Source organism: Gallus gallus, chromosome 8 (assembly GCF_016699485.2).
Source record: "Gallus gallus isolate bGalGal1 chromosome 8, bGalGal1.mat.broiler.GRCg7b, whole genome shotgun sequence".
NCBI classification, from domain to species: domain Eukaryota; kingdom Metazoa; phylum Chordata; class Aves; order Galliformes; family Phasianidae; genus Gallus; species Gallus gallus.
Genome location: NC_052539.1, coordinates 25,982,750 through 26,003,489, shown reverse-complemented (window position 1 = coordinate 26,003,489; position 20,740 = coordinate 25,982,750). Strand labels below are relative to the sequence as shown.

The window sequence follows — 20,740 nt, the reverse complement described above, 5'->3', positions numbered from 1 at the left end:
TCCAAAAATCAGAAGCTCTTCAAATGTATTGGATCGGAATGTTTACATTTGGTTCCTTAATTCCAAGTATCTTGTCTGTACTTATACTACTCTGAAAAACTAGCTAGTGCACTTTGCCTGGACTGACTAGAATTCTGGGCCAGGAAGGCACTCACTGGTGTGACTCAGTGCAAGTCTGATGACAGCACTAAGGGATTCCCAAGAATGCTAGTGCTCAGTAAATGACACTAGCAAGCTGGGAAATCAAAATCAATTCACTAGAAGGAGGGGATCCAATAATCATCTGTGGCTCTTACTGAGTCTTTTATTAAAATATTATAAGATAGCAAGCAAAAAAGAGATCACTCTGCCTCTTCATGGATGTTTTGGAAAGAAAGGACTATACTGAATTTTATGACAACTTTTATAGTCCTGCAGTAGTTTTCCATTCAGTTGAGTAATTTCATCTTCTAGACTGTAATTCTACTTCTGTTTTTTTTTTTTTTTTTAACTATATTGACAATGCATAATAAGCAGAAATAATTATTACTTATTAACAAAGAGATAAATATCTACTAGCATCCACAGACAGGTATGTCAGTGGGATGAGGATAGGTTAGCTAGTTCGATATGTACGCAATGCAGTACACTCAGAGGACTGAGACAGGATCTAGTGAACAACATTTGGAAAAACTTCAATAATAAAATGTTAACTATTCTTTTAAGTTAACAGGAACTCCTGGGATTTCTGCTGGCCAAACAGGCACAAGTAGCATTAAATCCAATTAATGACTTGCAGAAGGCCGATAGAGTGTATTGTTTCTGCCAAGATTTTAGCCTGCCACTAATGAGCAGATGTGAATTACTTTGAGACTTGAATGACAAAACCATCAGTCAAGATTGCTTGATTTTTTTTTCTGCCTAGATTTAAATAAAAGATAAACATTATTTTGCGATACATTTTTTTTTCCACTTAAAAATGAATACTGTACATTTTAAGTGACAACTTTTTAGTTGTCAGGATTAAAATTGGTACTAGGAAGATGTTAGTAAAAAAAGGTTTTCACTTGAATATACAGAAAAATCTTTATAGTTACCCTGTTTTTAATCACTTTTATTGGATTTCATATTTGGCAACTGGATCTATCTTTGAGGTCAGCTCTGTTCCAAACAAGGGATCAGACCACATTACCTTCAAGAGATCCCTAACAGCCTAAATTACTCTATGATTCTGCAACTCAGAATAAAAGATTTGTAAGAAATCGATTTTAGTTGCAATGATCTTTGTAACACACACCCTCTCACTAAAACATAGTAGAAAAAGCTCCAGCTCTATGAGACAAAGGCTCAAAATATCAAAGACACCATGGTACTGCCAACTGCTTGAGTGAATAGTTTTAAACATATACAAAATTTCATTCAGTTTAGTATGACCACTTACAGTAATACATAGAGGTTGGATACATCTACACAGGTTTTCTGGTCTTCTTCAGAAACGCAAATTACAGACTTTTTGAAGAAGAGATGAGGCTAGTAACAAAATCTCAGCACAGAAGTATCTCTCCTTTGAAAAAGAAATAAGTAACATGTACGTATAGTTGTTAAAATTTAAGAGAAGCCATGGTGTAAATCACTAGTTCTATTTTATTATTTAAACTGGCAATTTGGAGAAAAACACTACTTTAAAAGTATCCAATTGCTCAACTGCTTACCAGATTTTCAGAGATGCATTTCATGTCAGTATCTGATAGAAAGATCCTATAATTATCTGTGGTGCATTTGCTGCTTGTCTGCTTTGAAATCTTAATTATAAGTAATAGAACTTGTGGAGAAATGCAGAACACAATTCTTAGCCCCATCTTTATGCACTCAGAACATCCAGTGATTTTAATAGGAATGAGGCAGGTGAGGTTTAATAGGTGAGGCAGGAATGCAGAAACAGCTCTAATACCCTCTAAGCAGACAGGTAAATAATGGATCTGGAGAAACAAATAATAGCAGAAACAAACAAACAGAACAAACAAACAAAAACCATCAATTTTCAGCTGGTCTGAAATAAAATGGAATCTCTGAAGTGGAAGAACGAGATTTGCTCCACAGACCAAACAAGAGAAAGTACTCATGCTTAGCTTAGGAGGGGAAAATTCTACATGAAGAAAACACGGAGAAAAAAGACGATCAGAGGGCTGGAGCACCTCTCCTATGAGGAAAGATTGACAGAACAGGGCTTGTTTAGCTTGGAGAAGGCTCTGGGGAGGCCTTCCAGTGCTTGAAGGGAGCATATAAACAGGAGGCGGTACAACTGTTTAAGAGGGTGGATAGCGACAGGACAAGGGGGAATGGTTTTAAACTCAGACAGGAGAGGTTTAGGTTACTTATTAGGAGGAAGTTTTTCACATAGAGGGTGGTGACGCACTGGAACAAGTTGCCCAAGGAGGCTGTGCATGCCCCATCCCTGGAGGCATTCAAGGCCAGGCTGGATGTGGCTCTGGGCAGCATGGGCTGGTGGTTGGCGACCCTGCACACAGCAGGGGGTTGGAACTGGATGATCAGTGTGCTCCTTTTCAACCCAGGCCATTCTGTGATTCTACGAAAACCAGAAAGGTGGACAACAAAGTATAGGAAATAAGGACATTGAGCATCAGCAGACAGCCACGAGGGTGTATATTTCTTGGCATGTGGGATACACACAGGCCTTGGGTTATGCTAAGTGCTTTTCTCCCGCTATACAGCTCATTTGTTTTAACGTGTGGAGCTGCCTGTGCGGCTGCCGAAGGCGAGATCTGTGCTCGTTCACCTTCCCTGCGAGAGGAAACGCTTTGAAACACTCAGAGCCCCAGGGCCCGTGGAAAGCGCTGGTGCCCTACTCTTACCACACAAGCGTTCCTCACCCTTTCATTTCTAAAGAACCCGTTTTTCACGTCATTAGCCCAATGCATGACACATCGCTATCAGTTAGATTTGAGGCCCCGTCCGCCGCGCTGAGAGGGACAATCCCTGAACTCTGTGACGCACTGACGGCCGGCACAAAATGGCGGCGCCCGCCCTCAGCGTCCCGCCCCGCGCCAGCTCTCCTGGTCGGGGGAGGGGCGGAGAGGCGGCACCGGGTCCGTCCCATCCCATCCCATCCTGCCTCCTGGTGCCCGCCCTCAGCCGCGGCTCAGCACCGGCCCGACTCCTCCTCCTCTGCCTACCGGCGAGGTGAGTAGGGGAGGCGGTTGAGGAGGTGTATCCCGGAGCAGGTGCTAAAAGCGTCTCGCCGTGATGGCGGACAGAGCTGACCTGGGCGCCTTACACTCGCACGTCCCTCCCCATCACCCTTCTCACTTCTGCCACTATCACGATAGGGGGGGCAGCTCGAGGGGCGCGGGGTTTCTCTCTGAGGGGAACCCACGGGTGAGAATGGCCGCCGCGCTCGGGGCGGGAGGTGCGCCGGGTCGGGGCCCCTCAGGGAGCGCGGGACTCCTCCACAGGGAGCGCCGCAGCCCGCCTGCTCTCGTTATCCTTAAAGAGCGAGGGAAAATAACCGACGCTGTTTTGCTGTCGGTGATAATATAGGGCACGCGTCTTGTTTTGGCAGCTGGCACCATTATCGGGCCTTTGGTCTGCAACAGGATGCAGTTCTAACTGTGTGTGGGCAAAGAAATAAGTAGTATCTGTTCAGGTGAAACATGATATCTGTTCAGATGAAGTCACATTTCCCAGTTTCCTGTTGGGGTGTTTCCTGTTTCTCAATACTTCTTCCCCTTTTTTTTCCCCTCCTCTGTTTCAGGCAAGCCAACTAAGGAGGTTATGAACATCACCCGTGGTTTAAAGCTTCTTAGAGGGAACTGTCTTTTCTTTCATTTGGCCCAAACAAAAAACTGCTACAGAGCCTGTCTTGGTAAAGGACAGAGATGTGTCTCAAATGTCCCAAATACAGATGTATGGAGGAGTGCGCACCACATTTCCAGGTTTTGCTTCCAGTCTCCTCGGTTGCTGAAGGAGAAGATCACATCCCCCCAGATCAGTTCTGTAGGGCTGATCCCAAATCATTTTTCTGCTGGGAACACTCAGCTCGTCAGGTCTTTTCGCACATCACCATCGCTTCGGGCTGCACCATTTCCTCTTTTCTGGATTATCATTAAACCTGTTCAGAAGTTGTTTGCTATCCTTGTTGGCAGGTAAAATATGATCTTGCTTTCTCTCTCTCAGAGTAAGGAAGGCCCTGGTGTGCAAAGGCACATGCATGTGTTGAATCTCCTTATAAAAAAATGGTATGTGTATTTATTTATAGTGTTTTAATTGTGGTAGATCTGCAAAGGTTTGCAGGGCTGAGGCCTAGGCTGAGAGTTTGCTCAAGAAGGAATTGTTTCTTATGTACCTTTTTCCCTTGTACTCTTCACCTACGCATGGCAGAGGGAGATGGACCAAGACACTAAGAGGCATTTCCTCCTCTTCCTTTGAGGAGGAAAGGGAGACAGCTAGGGGCCCAAGTGTACCATAACCTTCCTTAAGCTCACACCGGGTGAGAGTGTAGGAGGGAACAGAGCAATAGCAGACTCCAGCAACCGCCTTTTAGCTATGTCCTAAGTTGCCAGTGTTTGTGTCTTGCAGGAGCATAAGAAAATGGTGGAAGGCACTTCCTCCTAATAAACGGGAGCTCTTTAAAGAAAGTGTGAGGACAAATAAATGGAAGATACTCCTGGGTGTCAGTAGCTTAGGAGTTTTATTTGTCGTGTTTTATTTTACTCACTTGGAAGAGACACCCATCACTGGACGTGCCAGACTGTTGGTGTTCGGAAAGGAGCATTTGAGACAACTGTCACAGGCGGAATATTCTATGGTAAGATTCTAAAAAAAAAAAAAAATCAAAATACTCAGAAAGTGCTAATGCTTTATTTATTTGTTTATTTATTTATTTTAATGATGAGATGGACAAACACACCCAGCGGTGTTCAGTTTGTAGGTAAAGACTATAGCTATTCGCTGGCACACTTCTTGACAATCAGATTCTCTTATATCCCTTAATAGAAGCTAAAATTATATTTTCCTGCACTTTGTACTGAGAAGCCCCTAGAGCACCTCCAAGAGTGATCCTATACTCTTACCCATTTTTAAGAGTTCCCTTCCTGTCAGCAAATCATTCAGGCATCATTTGCCTCCAAAATGATGGCTAAGAGCTCATAATATGTAGGTAGAAAATATTGCTAGCAGTGTTATTGTAATACAGTAAATACAGAAATCCAGCAGAGAAGAGAAAACATAGCTGATAGGTACGTGCTCAGATCTGTCCTGTTTTCTGGTTTGATCGTTCCTTCTTTAAGGTCCTTTCTTCTATAAGTTGTTACTCCGCCATTGAGAATTTGTTCAATTCTTTTTTATTTTTTAATCAGTTCTTTTCTTCTTTAAGTGCTTTCTTTTACTTTGCCCACTGTCTTCATTTCTGTGACTTTGAGTTCTGTAACTTGCTGTCCTGATGTCAGTGAAACCTGGTAATCCAGTCATATACAAATGTCACTCTATTCCTGTTTCGTAGAGAATGTCAGATAACAGAATTAGTACAAGGATATATTTTGTTACATCTTTTGTATAAGTTTGTCCACCTCTCAAGTTATGACAGAAATATAGAGATATAGAGGAATTATGAATTCTAATGGGAATTCAGGAAGATACAGAAGTCTGATAAATTCTGATGCCAAGCTTAACTGTATGTATGAGGAAACACCAGATATAGGAACAAGGCATAGTATCATATTTCTAGTTTGTGGGTCTGAAAGCATGATCAGTAATATGTTAGTTTGGGCAGTATGAAAGAAAAATGTATTAAAAATTAGCTATAGTGAAATTGTACGTAGTCACTAAACTCATTTACCAAGTAGTCATTTACTGTGTTTGTTCTGCATGGCAATCAATCAATTCTTGTTTCAGTGGATGGAGAAATATGAAAGCAAAATGTTGCCTGAGACAGATGCACGCTATCAGGTTGTGAAGAGAGTTGTTGGACATTTATCTGAGAGCAATAAGGACATCCCACAGGTCTCAGCACTCACCTGGGCTATCCATGTGGTAGATGAACCAGAAGTAAACGCTTTTGTGCTTCCAGTGAGTTGAACCTAAATACAAAAATCATTAGTGATATTGAAACAGCATTTTATTGACATGCCTTCTACTTAATTTTCTTATTCACAGAATGGTGAAGTGTTTGTTTTCACTGGATTGTTAAATGCAGTTTCTGATATTCATCAGCTGTCTTTCATCCTGGGACATGAAATAGCTCATGCTGTGCTGGAACATGCAGTAAGTATTTAAGAATTTTAGAATTCTTAATTCTTAAATTTAGAATTCTTTCATTGTATAAACTAAGATATTTCCTATCACTACCAAGCAAAATTTTACTATGACTTTCTAGTTAATGAAAAATTGTGTTTGAAAGGAGACTATTCTGATACAGTGTATTCCTGTTACTCACCTAGTATTTAGCTGCCAGAAGTCCTATCAGTGTGGCTTGTGTTTGCATTTGTTTGTTTGTTTTATAGCTGTATGGATAGAATATGGCTCACCTTTAGGAGTCATTTAGAACTTGGTCTGTAGACGTCTCTCCTCCTGTAGCAGAGATAAGGAGGCATCAGCAACTCAGTTTGTTGCTCCTAGGCTTGTTCATATCCACATAAGTGGATATACTTTCATGATTTTTTTGTACACACGTGGTACTTTTATTGTGGTAGCACAAAGTATGGGATGCAAAACTCAAGGATGTCTAGAGCTTGAATCTGTTTTTAGAGAGAATTAATTTCACAACCTTATTTATTCTGTATCCTTCATGTGTTGAAATGAGTAGTTCTTTGCCCTTTAAACATTAAAGAATGAAAGTGGTCATTTTGTTGTGCTCTGTAGGTACAGCTATGAAGAAAGAGCATGGCATAGAATTATGGTTCATCCTGTTCTGCATTGGGGTGATTTGGTAAAAGGTGCTGTTTTGCCTCCAGAATGATTTCTGTTCCTAAACGTAGATTTTAAAAAATTGCATCCATTATGTATACATCAGTTTGAAAAGACACAACGAGAGCTTTTTAATCATGCTTACCTGATAAAGTTGCAAAAGTAATCTGGAAGTGAGTAAATATGTTTTGAAAATCAGTGAAAATCCAGGAGAACATCTTCACTGCAAATTGTATGATTTGGAGTGATCAACGATGTTTACATCATGGTTGTTTGAGTTTGGTTGAGCTAAGTTAGACTTGTTAAACCTATTAGAAATAAAAACAGCTTACCTTGCAATTTGTGTCACTGACCTGACAGAAAGTATAGCACAACCTGTCTTGTCAGTGCTCAGATCAATTTGTTGCATGTTGAATGGAGAGCTGAAGAATGGAAGAATTTCAGTTTCATTCTTCACCTTCTGAAGTTGGGAGAACACAACAGAAAATCATCACATCCTAGGCTTTTAATCTTTCACACTGGGAGACAGCCAATGTATATATATCCAGCAGAAACAAATATGTAGATAGTGTGGATTCTAGACTGACAGTACCTTGTATCCAGCTGTTTTGTTGGGTGGTGATTGTTGTTGTTTATTTTTTTAGGATATTTTTTCTATGTGTGGGCATAGGATTTTCTATTTGCCCCATTCGTGTGTCTGCATAGAGGAAAACTCAGTAAGGAATGAAAACTGGGCCATTTGTTCTTTCAGATAGAGAAAGCCAGTCTGGTTCACTTCTTGGATTTCCTATCACTCATCTTTCTCACTATGATTTGGGCCATCTGTCCTCACGATATATTGGCGGTTGTTGGCCAGAGGATCCAGAGCAAGCTGCAGGAGGTAAGAATGACTATGGAGTACTTCACACAGCTTGCTTGAATACATCTGTTTCTGACATTCATTGCAAATGTGTTGAAATATTTCTTGTTATCCTTCGTGGAAGAGCACTGACAGTTTTGGGGGGTTAGTATCTCTAAATAGCACAAATGGGAAAAAAGCAAGAGGAGAAAGACTATAAACACAAATAAACATGTCTGTGGATGTTTTTGGAGGAAATATGTTTTTATAAATAAACTTCTGCTTTAGTTGATATATATTCCCATTTGTCACTTTGAAAAACTGTAGATCTCCCTAAATAATGATTGGATTTAGTTGGATGGGCCCTTAGACTTGCTTGCCAATTAAGTTAAATGAAGGTCTTTTTGAAATGTCTCATGTTTTATAGATGCTGAAGTTTTTATCTTGAATTGTTGCTAATTTGTTTCTAAACAAACTGAAATATATGAAAAGAGTATCTTTAAATTCATTGCTAATGGCTTTCAAGATAAGGAAGTTGAGAATCTAAATGTTCCTTGAAAGTAGAAACTATACTATAATAAAACATAGTGAAATAAACTTTTCAGACAGCTTATCTCCAATAACGTAAAATTCAGGGGTTTTTTTGGTGCTGTTTTTTTCCTGCTGTCTAATTTACTGTCTTCTTCTGGACAGTTACTCATAAAATTTCTTTTCTTTATTAAAAAACAACAACAAAACCCTTTTTTAATATAATTTTCTTAATGGAAATTTTGCTTAATTCATATAACTTGAATCTGGAATGCAATGAAAATGCTCTTTGGCTTCTTTGACTTCTCTTAATGATTTTCCTTTTTCACCCAGTTCTTCAAAAACTTAAATATAACCACTCTGCTCAGTAGTTCTTATGCTAATGGGTGGATATGTGGGTTGTGAACATAAATTACATCTAAAGAGCTTGGATATTTGTACAGGTGGCTAAGAAACTAATATATTGATGATTTCTAGTCATCATTTTGAAAAGCTGAATTTGGAAAAAGCAAAGTGTGAGCCAATCCTCAGACTGCTCATAACAGCAAGATTTAATTTCCTGTCAGGGTTACAGTTGCAATGCATTGGATTTCATTTCATTTGATGGGATTGCCCTGTGTTGTATTCGATTGCATTTCACTTTGTTGCGTTGCATTCCACTGTATTGCATTTGCATTTGGGTTGGGTTGTATTGCATTGGATCTTTACTCTTAGGTTACTGCAACTAATATTTTGTTACTGTAGATTGGAGTTGTTGCTGGGGTAATTTGGGTTAAGCTCACAATTCTACCACTCTAGATCTGCTGCTTGTGGCCCAGTAGTGTCCTGGTTTAAAGCACTGGGCAGAATTACCTTCAAATAAAATAGAATTAAACATATGCGCATGTAATTCTGAATAAATAAGTGGTTAATATTGGCAACGCTCTATCCCATATACAAAATATGCTGAATAGGAATTCTTGTTTGCTACTCACCCATAAGTGCCATGTCTGCCTTTTTTTCCTTGTCACAAATAGGTTTTTACTGTGCTTTGGTTTAGCAGCACTTTGAATTTATTGGTACTTTTGTTGTAAATCACACTAGTAGGTCATGTGATTTTTAACAGCACCTAACCATCACTTAATAATCAAATCAGCACTTAATCACCACTTAGTCATTGATGAATCTAATATGATGATTCAATGAAATTTCCTGCAATCAAAACAGCGATCTAGGTAAGTATTTGAAAATGAGAAGTTTCACATAAGATTTATTACGGGGAATAGGAGTTTCCTAAACTAGTTGAGTGCCCTAAAGACTTTTCCATTTAGGTGAACTACTCACCCCTCCCTTATGCCTGTGTGTGCAGCCAAGGACTTCTGAATCTTGAGAAGTCTGGCCTTTAGTGAATCACTCACTCTTCTCTTTCGTCAGCATATGTGGCAGGTGATCTCTGATTTCCAGGTACAGTTAGGCAGTGCCAGATCAGCCCTACTCACTGTACTTGTAACAGAGATGGGAACATAATGCTGACCTATGTTGAAATCGTAGAATGGCATCATCAGATGTCATCCTTGCTCCCATCATCTGCAGCGTACGTAACTTCTGCAACATAGGTAATCTCTTAACCAGGAATTGCACTAACATTGGATTTATTTTTCAGAATATAACCATATTTTGATGTACATTTATAGGGATGTAGTTAAAGAGTAATATCCCGCTGCTTATACGTAAGCACAAATAAATCTAAGGGGTAAAGGTTTAAAATAATGATCTTAGGATCATCTTTGTGCTGTTCAAAGCCTCTATCTAGGTTACGCATGCATTCAGATCACCAATTTTCTAGTTCTCCAACTTCTTACTTTAAATTCTCCTACAGCTGCTGGAGAAGAAAAATCACAAGTGGTTGTAATTGAAGAAGTAGAAAACTGCCTGCTTGTGCAAATCTGTTTTGGTTGGTGATATGGACAGTCATCTTGCCTATTACCAGTCTCTGTTTATTCTGTATTTATTAACAATTGAAAAATAGAATAATTATTTAGCTAACTGGGAAATAGTCCTTGAGGATTACATGACACACTAACCAGGGACATCTTTGCCTCTGTATACTTAGAGTACTTTTCAGGGCAGTAAAAATATATATTACGCTTCAAACAGTAACTTTACCTACAGAAGATTTTAAAAATACATTTATAACTGCAGTGTTCAAGGTCTGTAAGAAGGTGAAGTGTTTAAAAGGTGACCCTCATGATGTTTCCTTTCTAAATATTTTTTAAAGTTGTTATTTGGCTTGGGTAAATGTGTAGAGAATGAGCTCTGATTGGTTATACATTTATTTTTGACATAGTAAGGGAAAAGTGCCTGTACTAGCTAAGAAAAAAGAGTTACTTGATATCTTTATTGCACCACTGCTTTAGTGCTATTCATATCTAACTGTTTTTCTTTTTTCCTGGAATGTGTAAGGAAGATCTGCCTCTTTGGCTAAAAAAAGAGTGGATGCAACCTTTTCTTCTTCATTAGCCTTGCACATCCTTACTCTCCCGTTTTTTTCCTAGTTGATGCATAGATCAGAATGCTTTGACTTGTTGCTTATCTCTGCAGGAGAAGGCTGTTTTTGAGTCCTAATTTTCCTTTACTATAACCTGATAAACTAGGGCAGGGTAAACCAAATCTACACAAGCCAGAAAATGTTGGGTTTTATGAATTAATAACAATGTGACCAAGCTAGCACTGTCTTTATGTACCTATTAATAGATTGTCATAATCACAAAAAAAAAAAAAGGAGAGTAGCTGGTTATGTCTTTTCTTCAAGTCAAGTTTCTCAAGGACAATTTGCAACTTATCTTGAGAGATCATCATGGCAAAGGAGTAATTTCTGCATGAAAATATTTGATTGCATTCATACAGTGGGCTTTTACCACATAATGTACACAATAATAAACCATGATTTAAAAAGCCACTGGATTATTTTCACTTACTGTTGCTACATCTACAATTTTAATGTCAATAAAGGTGAAGTGAGAAAATTCCATTCTGTGCATAATCAGTTTATTTGTCCTGACTCTGAATCTTTAATGCAACCCTCATCAGTAATATATTTCTGCTTATAATATCTTAAAGCAACTAATTTAAAATTGATGTTAACCTTTTGGCCACAGGAGATGCGAGGAACCATGAAAGTATATATAATCTGAGTTATTTTCAGTTGAAATTAGGAATGTTGAATTATATATATATGTATGTGTATATAATGTAATTAAAGATTATTTTAGGAAAAATTAATACTGGTCACATGCAATGGAAACATGATAGATAACGTATTTGTTATGAGAAGGTTAGAAAAATAGCTATAACATTTCAGCTTTTATACATTCAAAAACATGACCTACAGCTCCAATGTGCTTTTTTTGCAGTTTATTTTTGATAGACCATACAGCAGAACATTGGAGGCTGAAGCTGATAAAGTGGGACTTCAGTTTGCAGCAAAGGTAACTACAACTGGTTTGTTTTATTACCAACTGAACAGACACTTTTCATTTTGCATTATTACCAGAGGGAGCTTTGAACTTCATACAGAGGTAAATTGTGTGGTTGTTTGTTTTCCAGTTGCCACAGTATACAGAGGAGAAAGCCAAACAATGAGATTACATAAGTAGGCTATATTAAATTGTTTATTGAAGTAGAAATTGTCCTTTGAGCTTTTTGCCTTTCACTTAGCATCCATCTAAGCAAGAACTTCTGAGGAATACTTTGCTACATTTTAGTGCAATTAAAAATATTCTGATCTATAAAGTCTATTTCAGATGTTGAAATTTCCATGGTTGCTGTTGATTAATGAAGTATATCAATACTTTTCAGGCATTTAAAGTTTTAATCCAAATACAGCCGTGAAAATAATTTCTTTGCTAAAGTAAAGTCAGATTTGTAAAGAAATGACTCTTTTTTCACAATTCATTTTTCAGTGGTTTTTTTTTTTATGTCCCCGTGAGTTATAATTCTAAATTAAACAAAACAGTTCTAGCATAGTGCAGTAGAGCTACGTAACTGTTGTGTTAGATATCTATGAGAGCAGCACCATCTAGTGTTAATATTTCATAAGGTTAATTTCCCTTTCTTATTAGTTATTAATGTTTCTTCAAGGCAGAATTTTAAAAATGAACTTTGATTCTGAGACTGAAACTTCATTTGGAGTTGAAAGTCACCCAGGGAACCAATACCATCCATGACAAAACAAAATTGCTGTGTGGGTAACTTGCTGCTTTCTAATAGCAATGATGCTGTAGGACTGCACCAGAAAGAAACAAGGAAAGTGCTTTCACAGCATTTCTCTACTTTTGCAGTTACATTTTTTTGTAATAATTGGTAAGTAATAAAATTGAAAGGACAAAGCACCAATCATTTTTATTTTTGAGTGTGGGAGGAGTAATTTTCTTACCCTGTAAGTAGTCATCTTTTTCTCTTATAAAAATGGAGACTATTGCAAGAAATCTTGTTCTTTTTTCCACTCTACTTAAAGTCAAAAATAAAGGAGTGTGGTGATACAAAAATGCAGTTCTTATTGGTCCATGCCTATCTATACTTAAATATGGAGGGAGATAGGAGAGTTCTTGTTCTCCAGAAATGCTACTTCTGCCTGTTGTGAGTTACCCTTAAAAGGTAGTTTAAATCACCCCTTAAAAAGGTAATTTAATTGCATACAGAATAGCCTTTGCAGCTTGTTTTCAGAGAAATTTACATGAGAAGTTACAATAATTCATATTTTAGAATCTTTCTTTGTGTATTTTTTCTTAAGTGTGTGGAAATGGGCAACTTGTGCTGTATTCAGTCTACAAAATATAGTGTGGAATAAACAGCTGATTGATGTTTATTGAGGTATTTCAGAACAGTCTTTTGCCTGAGATAAACTGTTCTAAATAGTCAGTGAGTTTTGGAATTCATGATGTCTCTTAAGATTTAGTATCCATTAGAATGTATGTTGTATTACCTTAAAAACAGTGGTGTAAACATTTTCTTTCTACTTTCAGGCATGTGTTGATGTAAGAGCAAGCAGTGTATTTTGGCAACTAATGGAATTAGTAGAAACCATTAAAGGGGAGCCCAAGTTGCCAGAATGGCTCTCCACGCACCCTTCTCATGAGAATAGAGCTGAGCATTTGGACCGGCTTATTCCAGAGGTGAGCAGAGCTGAAGGAAGTGTACCTTTTCCTCTGAGGAAAGTTGCCAGAATTAGTTTGGTATTAATTGACATGCTATTTTTTTTTTTAGTATCGTAGTTATCTCTCTCTTTATCCATGCAGAAGTTTTCCATCATAAAAATCTCAACTTTCTTGATAAGTGTATTAAATGAATAAAAATCAGGGTAATACAGGTGAAATGTAATTCAATCTAGTGACTTTTTTCCTGATATCTAATCAAATTCTAATACTTGTGGTTTTTAATAACTTTCATAACATAGATGTGATAATGACACAGGTCACATTAATTCTTTTTCCTTTTAAGCAAATTTGGAAGGCAGATTTTAAGCTGCTTTCTTAAACTGTCTCTGAACTGTCTTATCTGCCATTACACTGGTAGCTAGCTCAAGGCTGTCAGAGAACACTCCATCCTATGCTTTCTCTCCCCCTGATGTGGAATTGGACACACCTTGCATAACAGTGCCTCAGAAGAACGTCTGATTCCCAGTAGATGATTTCCTAATGGCCCTAGTTATGACAGGTTTCTGTAGAATTTTCATCCAGCTCTTCCCCCCCCCCCCCCCCCCCCCCCCCCCCCCCTCCCCTCACATCTCATCTCTATTTGTACCATTGCACCGGGAGCAAACTTTACCCCACTCTAAGGGAAATTGAGCTAATTCACACAACTGCCTATCGGTCTGCAGTCTGTTTTGTTATTTCATTCAGATTTCATCTCAAAGGCTGCCAAGTACATGGCTGCTTGGAGATGTCCTTAATTTGGTGTGTTACTCACTGATAGCTTGAGCAAAAATTCTGCTATTAACCAAGTGTCTGTTTTATATGTGAGAACTGTTCCAAGTTTGTCTACTGTTTCTTTATTTTTTTACTCCAGGAAAGTAACATGGATTTTTCACCTAGTGTGTTTTTTTTCTTCTTTGGTTTTGTTAGTGTATTTGTACACTTCACAACAACATTGTTTTTCAGCAGTCTAAATGGTAACTAGAAATTCCCCCTCATAACCAAGCAATTTCTTCTTCCTTCCTCTTTTTTTTTTTTTTTTTTTGATTTTCCCATTCCCAGCCACTTAATGTCTTTCTTAACTCCAAGCTGCAGAGACAGCTGAAGATTTATTGGTAGAGAGAGCACTAAAATGCTGAGGTGTTTACTGATTTCAAAGGAGAAGAGATTTTCTTGAACCTTTTGATGAGAATGAATGCAGTAAATAATCTAAATGATGGCATAAATCAAAACAGAGATAAAGTGTAGGATGTTGGAGAATGGCCAAACTGAGTATTTCAAATTAACATACGCAAATTCTATGCTTTACAAAATTAGGTTGTGAGAATATTTTTGTGAATTCTGTACCACTTAAGAGCAGATGAATGGAAAATTATATACATTTGTGGAGCTCTCATTTTTGTTAGATGGGATATAGAGAATTGAGGGGCTTTATTTTTATACTATTATTGACTGGCTTCTAAAGTGGTGATGAAATAAATTCTTTTCTGCACAAAGACTGAGTGAAGATGTTATAGAAATGAAGAATAGTGTAGTCCTAGCAGTTGTGTTATTATTTGTCTTATCCCTTGCAGTTTAGCAGGTGCAGCAACTTCTTGTCTATTCATTACTGCTCTTCCTTGCAAAAGCAGTGGAGGTTAGGAAGTCTTCCCAAAGATAGTTGAGAATGGGGTGTTTTCATTTGCCTTTTACACTGAACGTTTTTTGGAGTAGGATAATAAAGGCAGGGAAGAAGGCTTCCTGGTTTTAACAGAGGTTGACTGGATAAGTGAGGCTGATACTGCAAAAGTGGAATAAAAATGGAAGAAGGTATGTAGTAGTGTTGTTGGAAGCTTGTCTGAAGTGGTGACTCCCTGTTTCTTTGAAAGCTGCCTTCCTGAAGCTGGATTTCAGGCATTTAAAGGGAATTCCAGGGCATGTTCAGTGCCAGTAGCTTTTTGTGTACAATAGTTTGGTAGCCAGTAGGTGTTCAGAGCCCAGGAGGAGAAGCTGGATATCTGAATGGATCTCTTAAATCTCTTTATGGAGAAACTGCTACTTGGACTCAACATCAGATCCATTATAAAATTTGAATCCTAAAATAAATTAAAAAAAAAAAACAATAAACCGATCTGTTAGTCTTACATTTGTATTCGGTTTTAATATTCCTTCGGTTGAAACTGCCTTTCTTCTGAAGATGTGAATGAAGTAGAGCAGCTTTTTATTAAAGATACTGATATTGTGATTTGTATGTTGATGGCTTAGAGGCTGAAATGTTTTTTAGGACAATGCTATATGTATTCTTAGATCAGCTACCAGAGCTGAGGGAAACGGAGGCAATTTTTTGGTCTTATCAGACCATGCGGATGTTTCTCTGCAGATTTGAAGCTCACAAATAAACTGTGATTATATCAAATGATTTTTTTTTTTCTTCAGGTAATGAAATAGTTTGTCTCGATGAGGCAACTTAACAGTCTCAGGAAATGTAAATTAAAGCAGCAATATCACAAGGATTCTCTTTTCGCATAATTATAAGACAGGAAGCAGTCAAATGGGTTTTAAAGGTCTTGCATCTGGATTTCTGAACTCCAAAAGTGTTCAAAAGACCAAGGTGCAGTTAGCCTGGTTACCTGTGACAGTGGTGTAGGACTGGTACTAAGAGCTAAAAATTCTTTCTCTCTTCTCCTGCAGTACATTACAGGAGGTGACTTCAGTTGTATTGATAAGAAAAACTGAATCTCCTTTACTACTTACAGGCAGTAATTTTGATATTTTATTTGATATATTCTGAGACACTAAGCATGCAATGGTCTTTATTCTGAACAGCAGTGTATCTTTCTTAATGTTAACCTGGGAAGAATAGAATTACAGTGCTCTTAATTCTCAGGTGCATCTGTGTATTCTCTACCTTGTCTCAGTTCTTTCTGTGTTGTTCAGAGCACTTGTCAGTATACAGTCAACAAAACATTTTCTTATCATAATTGACATGCGTATGCTTCATTAAGAATGCTTTTATTTCTCCACTTGCCCAAACTGACAGAAAACAGCTTACTTGAGGATGTGAATTTACTAGAGATTTTGAAAGTACAGTGTAGTTGATCATGTTGGGCTGTTTTGTCTTTTAGAAAAAAATGTGCTGCAATCTCCTCAACCAGGTATTGGTACATTAGTGATGCTATATTGTTACTGGCACAAAACAAAATAGCCAGCAGAGCCAGGGAAAGAATGTAAGGTCGAATGTTTCATGGCACAAACGTACATAAGAAGATTGCTTTCATTAGAATGTGTCCTTATAAGTGTGTTTAACAGTAAGATGATGTGTCAGCAGAGCTTTTCCTTCTCATAACTGTAGCCTTTTAATGGCATCTGGGTTGATGGTGGTGTGATAGCTGCCTTCTTTCCCATTATATAGCAAGAAAACAGACTTCCACAGCCTAGAAGTATTAACTCTGAAGTATTGTTCTGGACCTTTGCTGCTGTGACTTTGGTATTTTAGATAAGTGAAACCATGGAAATAAGCCAGGCACTATATAGTGACAACAGCAAAAAAAAACCCTAGAGGTTTACAATTGCTAAATTAGTTTAAAAGAAGATTATGTTGCCCTTTTCCAGGATACAGCCTAAATCTTTGTATTTCCATTAGCCTTGAATAATGCTGTCTGACATTAATGCAGTCTTGCAGCAGCTTATGTTCTGGAAGAGAACAAGAGAAAACTCTTGGTTTGTCAAGAACATCAGTTTAGAAATTAATTGGTCAGTGAGGTAGAAGAGTGCTCAGCAGTACAGTTATACTTGGTGCCTACATGGACAATCACCCTGTAGAAAAAGAAATACTAAAAACTTTATTTGTGGTTTTTGTATTCCTCTTGTTAAATTCCTCTTATTTGCATGCCTAATCCAGATCTATGCATTCAGTAATTTAGGTTTCAGCAAGACTCATTCCTGGAATGCATCTTTTTCCCAAACCAGTTTTTTGCCTTTATATTCTTTGTTTCTAGCCATTTAAATAGAACTCTTATTAGTTCACTATTCTAAAGTTAGGGAGAAATATGTTTTGGTACCTCTTCATACAAAGAAATTTAAAAGCTCTGCTCTTCAACTTAATAATCTGCTGTAGTAAGCTATTCCCAGTGTTTCCTGTGAAAGAGTACCAAATCATTTCTCAGTGATGCACAAATACATACACACAGGTGGTATCTCAACTGAATCTGATGTATACAAAGCAGATTAAAATTTTCCTTTCTTTTTCTTTTTTTTTTTTTTTTTTCAGTGTATCATTAGAACTCCTATGTAAACCCTTAGATTCTTCTTCCTCTTTAATCCTTTTAGAATGAATGAATCAACACACTCTCTGATAACTATCCATGGAAGTGTCAGGAGACATCTGGCTATGACTCAGGGCAGATATCACCACTACTTTTCAAGAACTGTGTGGTTGTGAAGAGATGTAGAATGAAATACACATTTGACCTTTTTCCACGAAAGGATTAAAAATAAAGTTGGATGTTAGTCTGTCAATAGGTAATGCTGTTGACTGAGGCTAAGATATAGTTAACCTTGTATAAAAACTACTGTCCCACAGGTGATCACTGAATGGTGGTAAATAGCAGACTAATTTTGGACTTGGTGTTTTATTTGAAAATCTTGAAAAATAGTTCTTTGCTGAAATGCAGAACCCTCTAAAATTCGACATGTAATGGTGTTGTATGTAATATACAGAAAGTCACTTTTCTTGGTTAGTTCATATCGCTGTTGTGGGAGAACCCACTGATACTGAAATACTTGCGTACGACCAGTTGGAAAGTACTGCATCAAAGTGGTTTGTTTGGTACCCACTGCCATCTTTAAAACAAGGTGCCTGTTTGAATGGACTTGTTAAAGCAAGTTTAACTTCATTAGAACGAGCACCAATCTAAGCATCTTTTAAAACAGCTATCTTTATACTGTTTTATACCAATTCTGTACGATTCCTCTGAGAGGTGATTCATCCATTGATTGTCATTACTTTTCTCATATTGCCTCTAAGGCAAAATGATCTGTGGGCCAGAACACAGAGCTGGAGGGAATGTGGTTGCACTAATGGATTTTGATTCTCTGGGAAATCCTTTAAATCCTTTGTGCCTTTACTTTCTAATCTGTAAAATGGAAGCGGTATCACTTTCATTATTTAGCAAGCAGGAGTAATTAGTTTGGTCTTGGAGTACTTCTTTTAATCCAGATAAATTTGGACATTCTAGAGACATTCTTTTCTGAGAACACACAGCAGAAGTGTGTTGTCTTCACTCTTCAAATGCTTCTTGAAGACAAGCTCACTTTTTGTAACTGGAGCTTTACTATACTGATCAGCCATCTTGGTTCTCTCTGTCAAACAGTTAAATGTCCATTATATTATTGGAGACTTTTCCCTCTTCTTTTTTTTTTTTTTTTTTCAGTCTGATACCTATATATGTAATTACTTCAGCAATGAGACACATCTAATGAAGTATGCAGTCATTTCAATTGACATATGAACATAAATTAGAAAGTAAAAGTTACTGATGTGCATAAATATCACACGAAGTACTCTGAGAACTTTGTACTTATTTACGATGTATGTTTTAGGACTTCCATTCCTTGGGAGACTGTGTGAAAGCATTTTTCATTCTTGATTCTTTTTTTTCCCCCACACTGTTTTACGGAGTTAAAAGATACATTTCTTCCCAGGAAATCTTGGTTTCTGCTGAAAACTAACAATTCTGACTCTATTTTATACTTGCTAAGCTCTATATGAAAATGCAGACTTTGCTGGAAAGCCGAATTGCTGACTGAAACCTTTTTTTTTGTTGTTTATCTTATTTAAATGAGCTTGATTTGTTTTCCTATGTATCCACAGGCTCTTAAAATAAGAGAGCGCTGCAATTGCCCATCTCTTTCTGGACCTGATCCTCGCCTCGTTTTCAGACTTAACAGGCAGCATCTCCTGGAGTCATATAAAGCTCAAGAAACACAAAATTCTACAAATCAAGATCTCTCAAAAACAAAACTGGATTTTCCTCACACTTAAAAAAACAAAACAAAAAACAGACGACATGCCAGTAACTTTTGCGGTTAAACCTACAAACTAATTATGGTCATTTTTCCATTTTACGAAACTTGTGGTCCCTGAAGTTCTATCTTTTAGGGCACGTTTGTCTTTGAACCGTAAAGATGATCTAGCTGCTCATATTCTATGTTTCTTTTATGTGATCTCTCAGTCAGAGCAATAAAGGAGCTTTCCCCACACAAGAAGCATCGTTTTGGAGCAGAAAGTTTCTTATTCATCAAGGGTTACTAAAATAAATCACTTCTCAGGGGAAAGATAATCTCATACAATCCAGTCGCACAGTATAATTTTCAGCTTTATCAGACTCACCTTGATCAGAGGACAGATGAGCCAGAAGTGTCCCCAAAGCAGAGGAAAATGTGCAATTTTCATCACTTAAGTTGTCTGATTTATCTTGCCTTAATTTGCGTTAGATCTGTTCAGCTTCGTTTGAGAAATAATGATGAGAGCTTACTGCCTGTTCCACATATAGAATGTTTAAAAATGTTAAGCTGAGATGCAGTAATCGCCTATGGGCTAGATACACCTCCACTTTAATGAGGTGGATTTACTGCTGGGATTTTGTCTCTTTCTAAGGCGTTGTAGGATATGGATTAATTCAACGTTTTTCTTCAAAGCAAACCTGAAAGGGTTGCAAAATTCTCAATTTAAAAATGAAGTTAAATAATTTTCAAGGAATTCTTTCTTCTAAAATACTATGTATTTTACAGCCCCTACTACAGCCCCTAGAATGCTTTGCAAGGATGATTGTGTTATCATTTAAATTATCAGGGTGCCTCATCAGAGGCCAGTTTTACTGCAACTGTATTTGATATATCGCTTTGTACAGAAGTTATAGCTGATGTGGAATTATGTTAGGTAGTAGCCAAATATGTGACTTCTTGACTCTACAGCTTTAGCAGTTGTACCTTGTCCTAGAAGGTGACTGCTCCTCAGGAACCAGTATCTGATGGTGGGCATCTAAAAAATGAAAAAACAAAAATGCAAAAAAAAACACAACTACACAAGAAGAAAACCCTCCAGCCTCTCCTGAAGCTGCACCTTGTAAATTCTGGTGACCAATGTACACAGTATAGGTAAAGTTCTATCTTTTATGATGGACTACTCTGTATAGCCTGCATGTTAGTATTTATTTGCAACTGTTTGAGTTATCCTTGCTTTGCAGTTGATGAAAATATCAAATGTCCTTTTATGGGAAGAGGCAGAAAGAAGTAGCAGCAAATGAAAGCAAAAAAAAGGAAA

The 20,740-nt window shown here is 37.5% G+C and overlaps 1 protein-coding gene across 3 annotated transcripts; it reads left to right on the top strand.

Annotated features, from left to right (window-relative positions):
- The first annotated feature begins 2,633 nt into the window (after positions 1-2,633).
- On the top strand, positions 2,634-19,683 carry OMA1 (OMA1 zinc metallopeptidase). 3 transcript variants are annotated; one of them, XM_422503.7, is made up of 9 exons: positions 2,634-3,180; positions 3,752-4,142; positions 4,576-4,804; positions 5,890-6,063; positions 6,151-6,258; positions 7,652-7,780; positions 11,659-11,733; positions 13,270-13,419; positions 19,289-19,683. In XM_422503.7, exons 1-9 carry the CDS (start codon positions 2,913-2,915, stop codon positions 19,457-19,459), a joined length of 1,695 nt encoding a protein of 564 aa, XP_422503.4. In that variant the 5' UTR covers positions 2,634-2,912; the 3' UTR covers positions 19,460-19,683. The 3 variants fall into 3 exon arrangements, with proteins under 3 accessions (XP_422503.4, XP_046800638.1, XP_046800639.1); XM_046944682.1 differs by having other exon boundaries at positions 3,168-3,221; XM_046944683.1 differs by having other exon boundaries at positions 3,168-3,375.
- The last annotated feature ends 1,057 nt before the right edge of the window (positions 19,684-20,740 follow it).

What these genes read in the sequence shown, in the direction of transcription:
- OMA1 (XM_422503.7), top strand. Translation starts at nt 2,913, where the DNA reads ATGCATGACACATCGCTATCAGTTAGATTTGAGGCCCCGTCCGCCGCG. An exon ending in CACAGGCGGAATATTCTATG is followed by an intron (nt 4,805 to 5,889) that starts GTAAGATTCTAA and finishes TTCTTGTTTCAG; the next exon opens with TGGATGGAGAAATATGAAAG. An exon ending in ATGCTGTGCTGGAACATGCA is followed by an intron (nt 6,259 to 7,651) that starts GTAAGTATTTAA and finishes TTGTTCTTTCAG; the next exon opens with ATAGAGAAAGCCAGTCTGGT.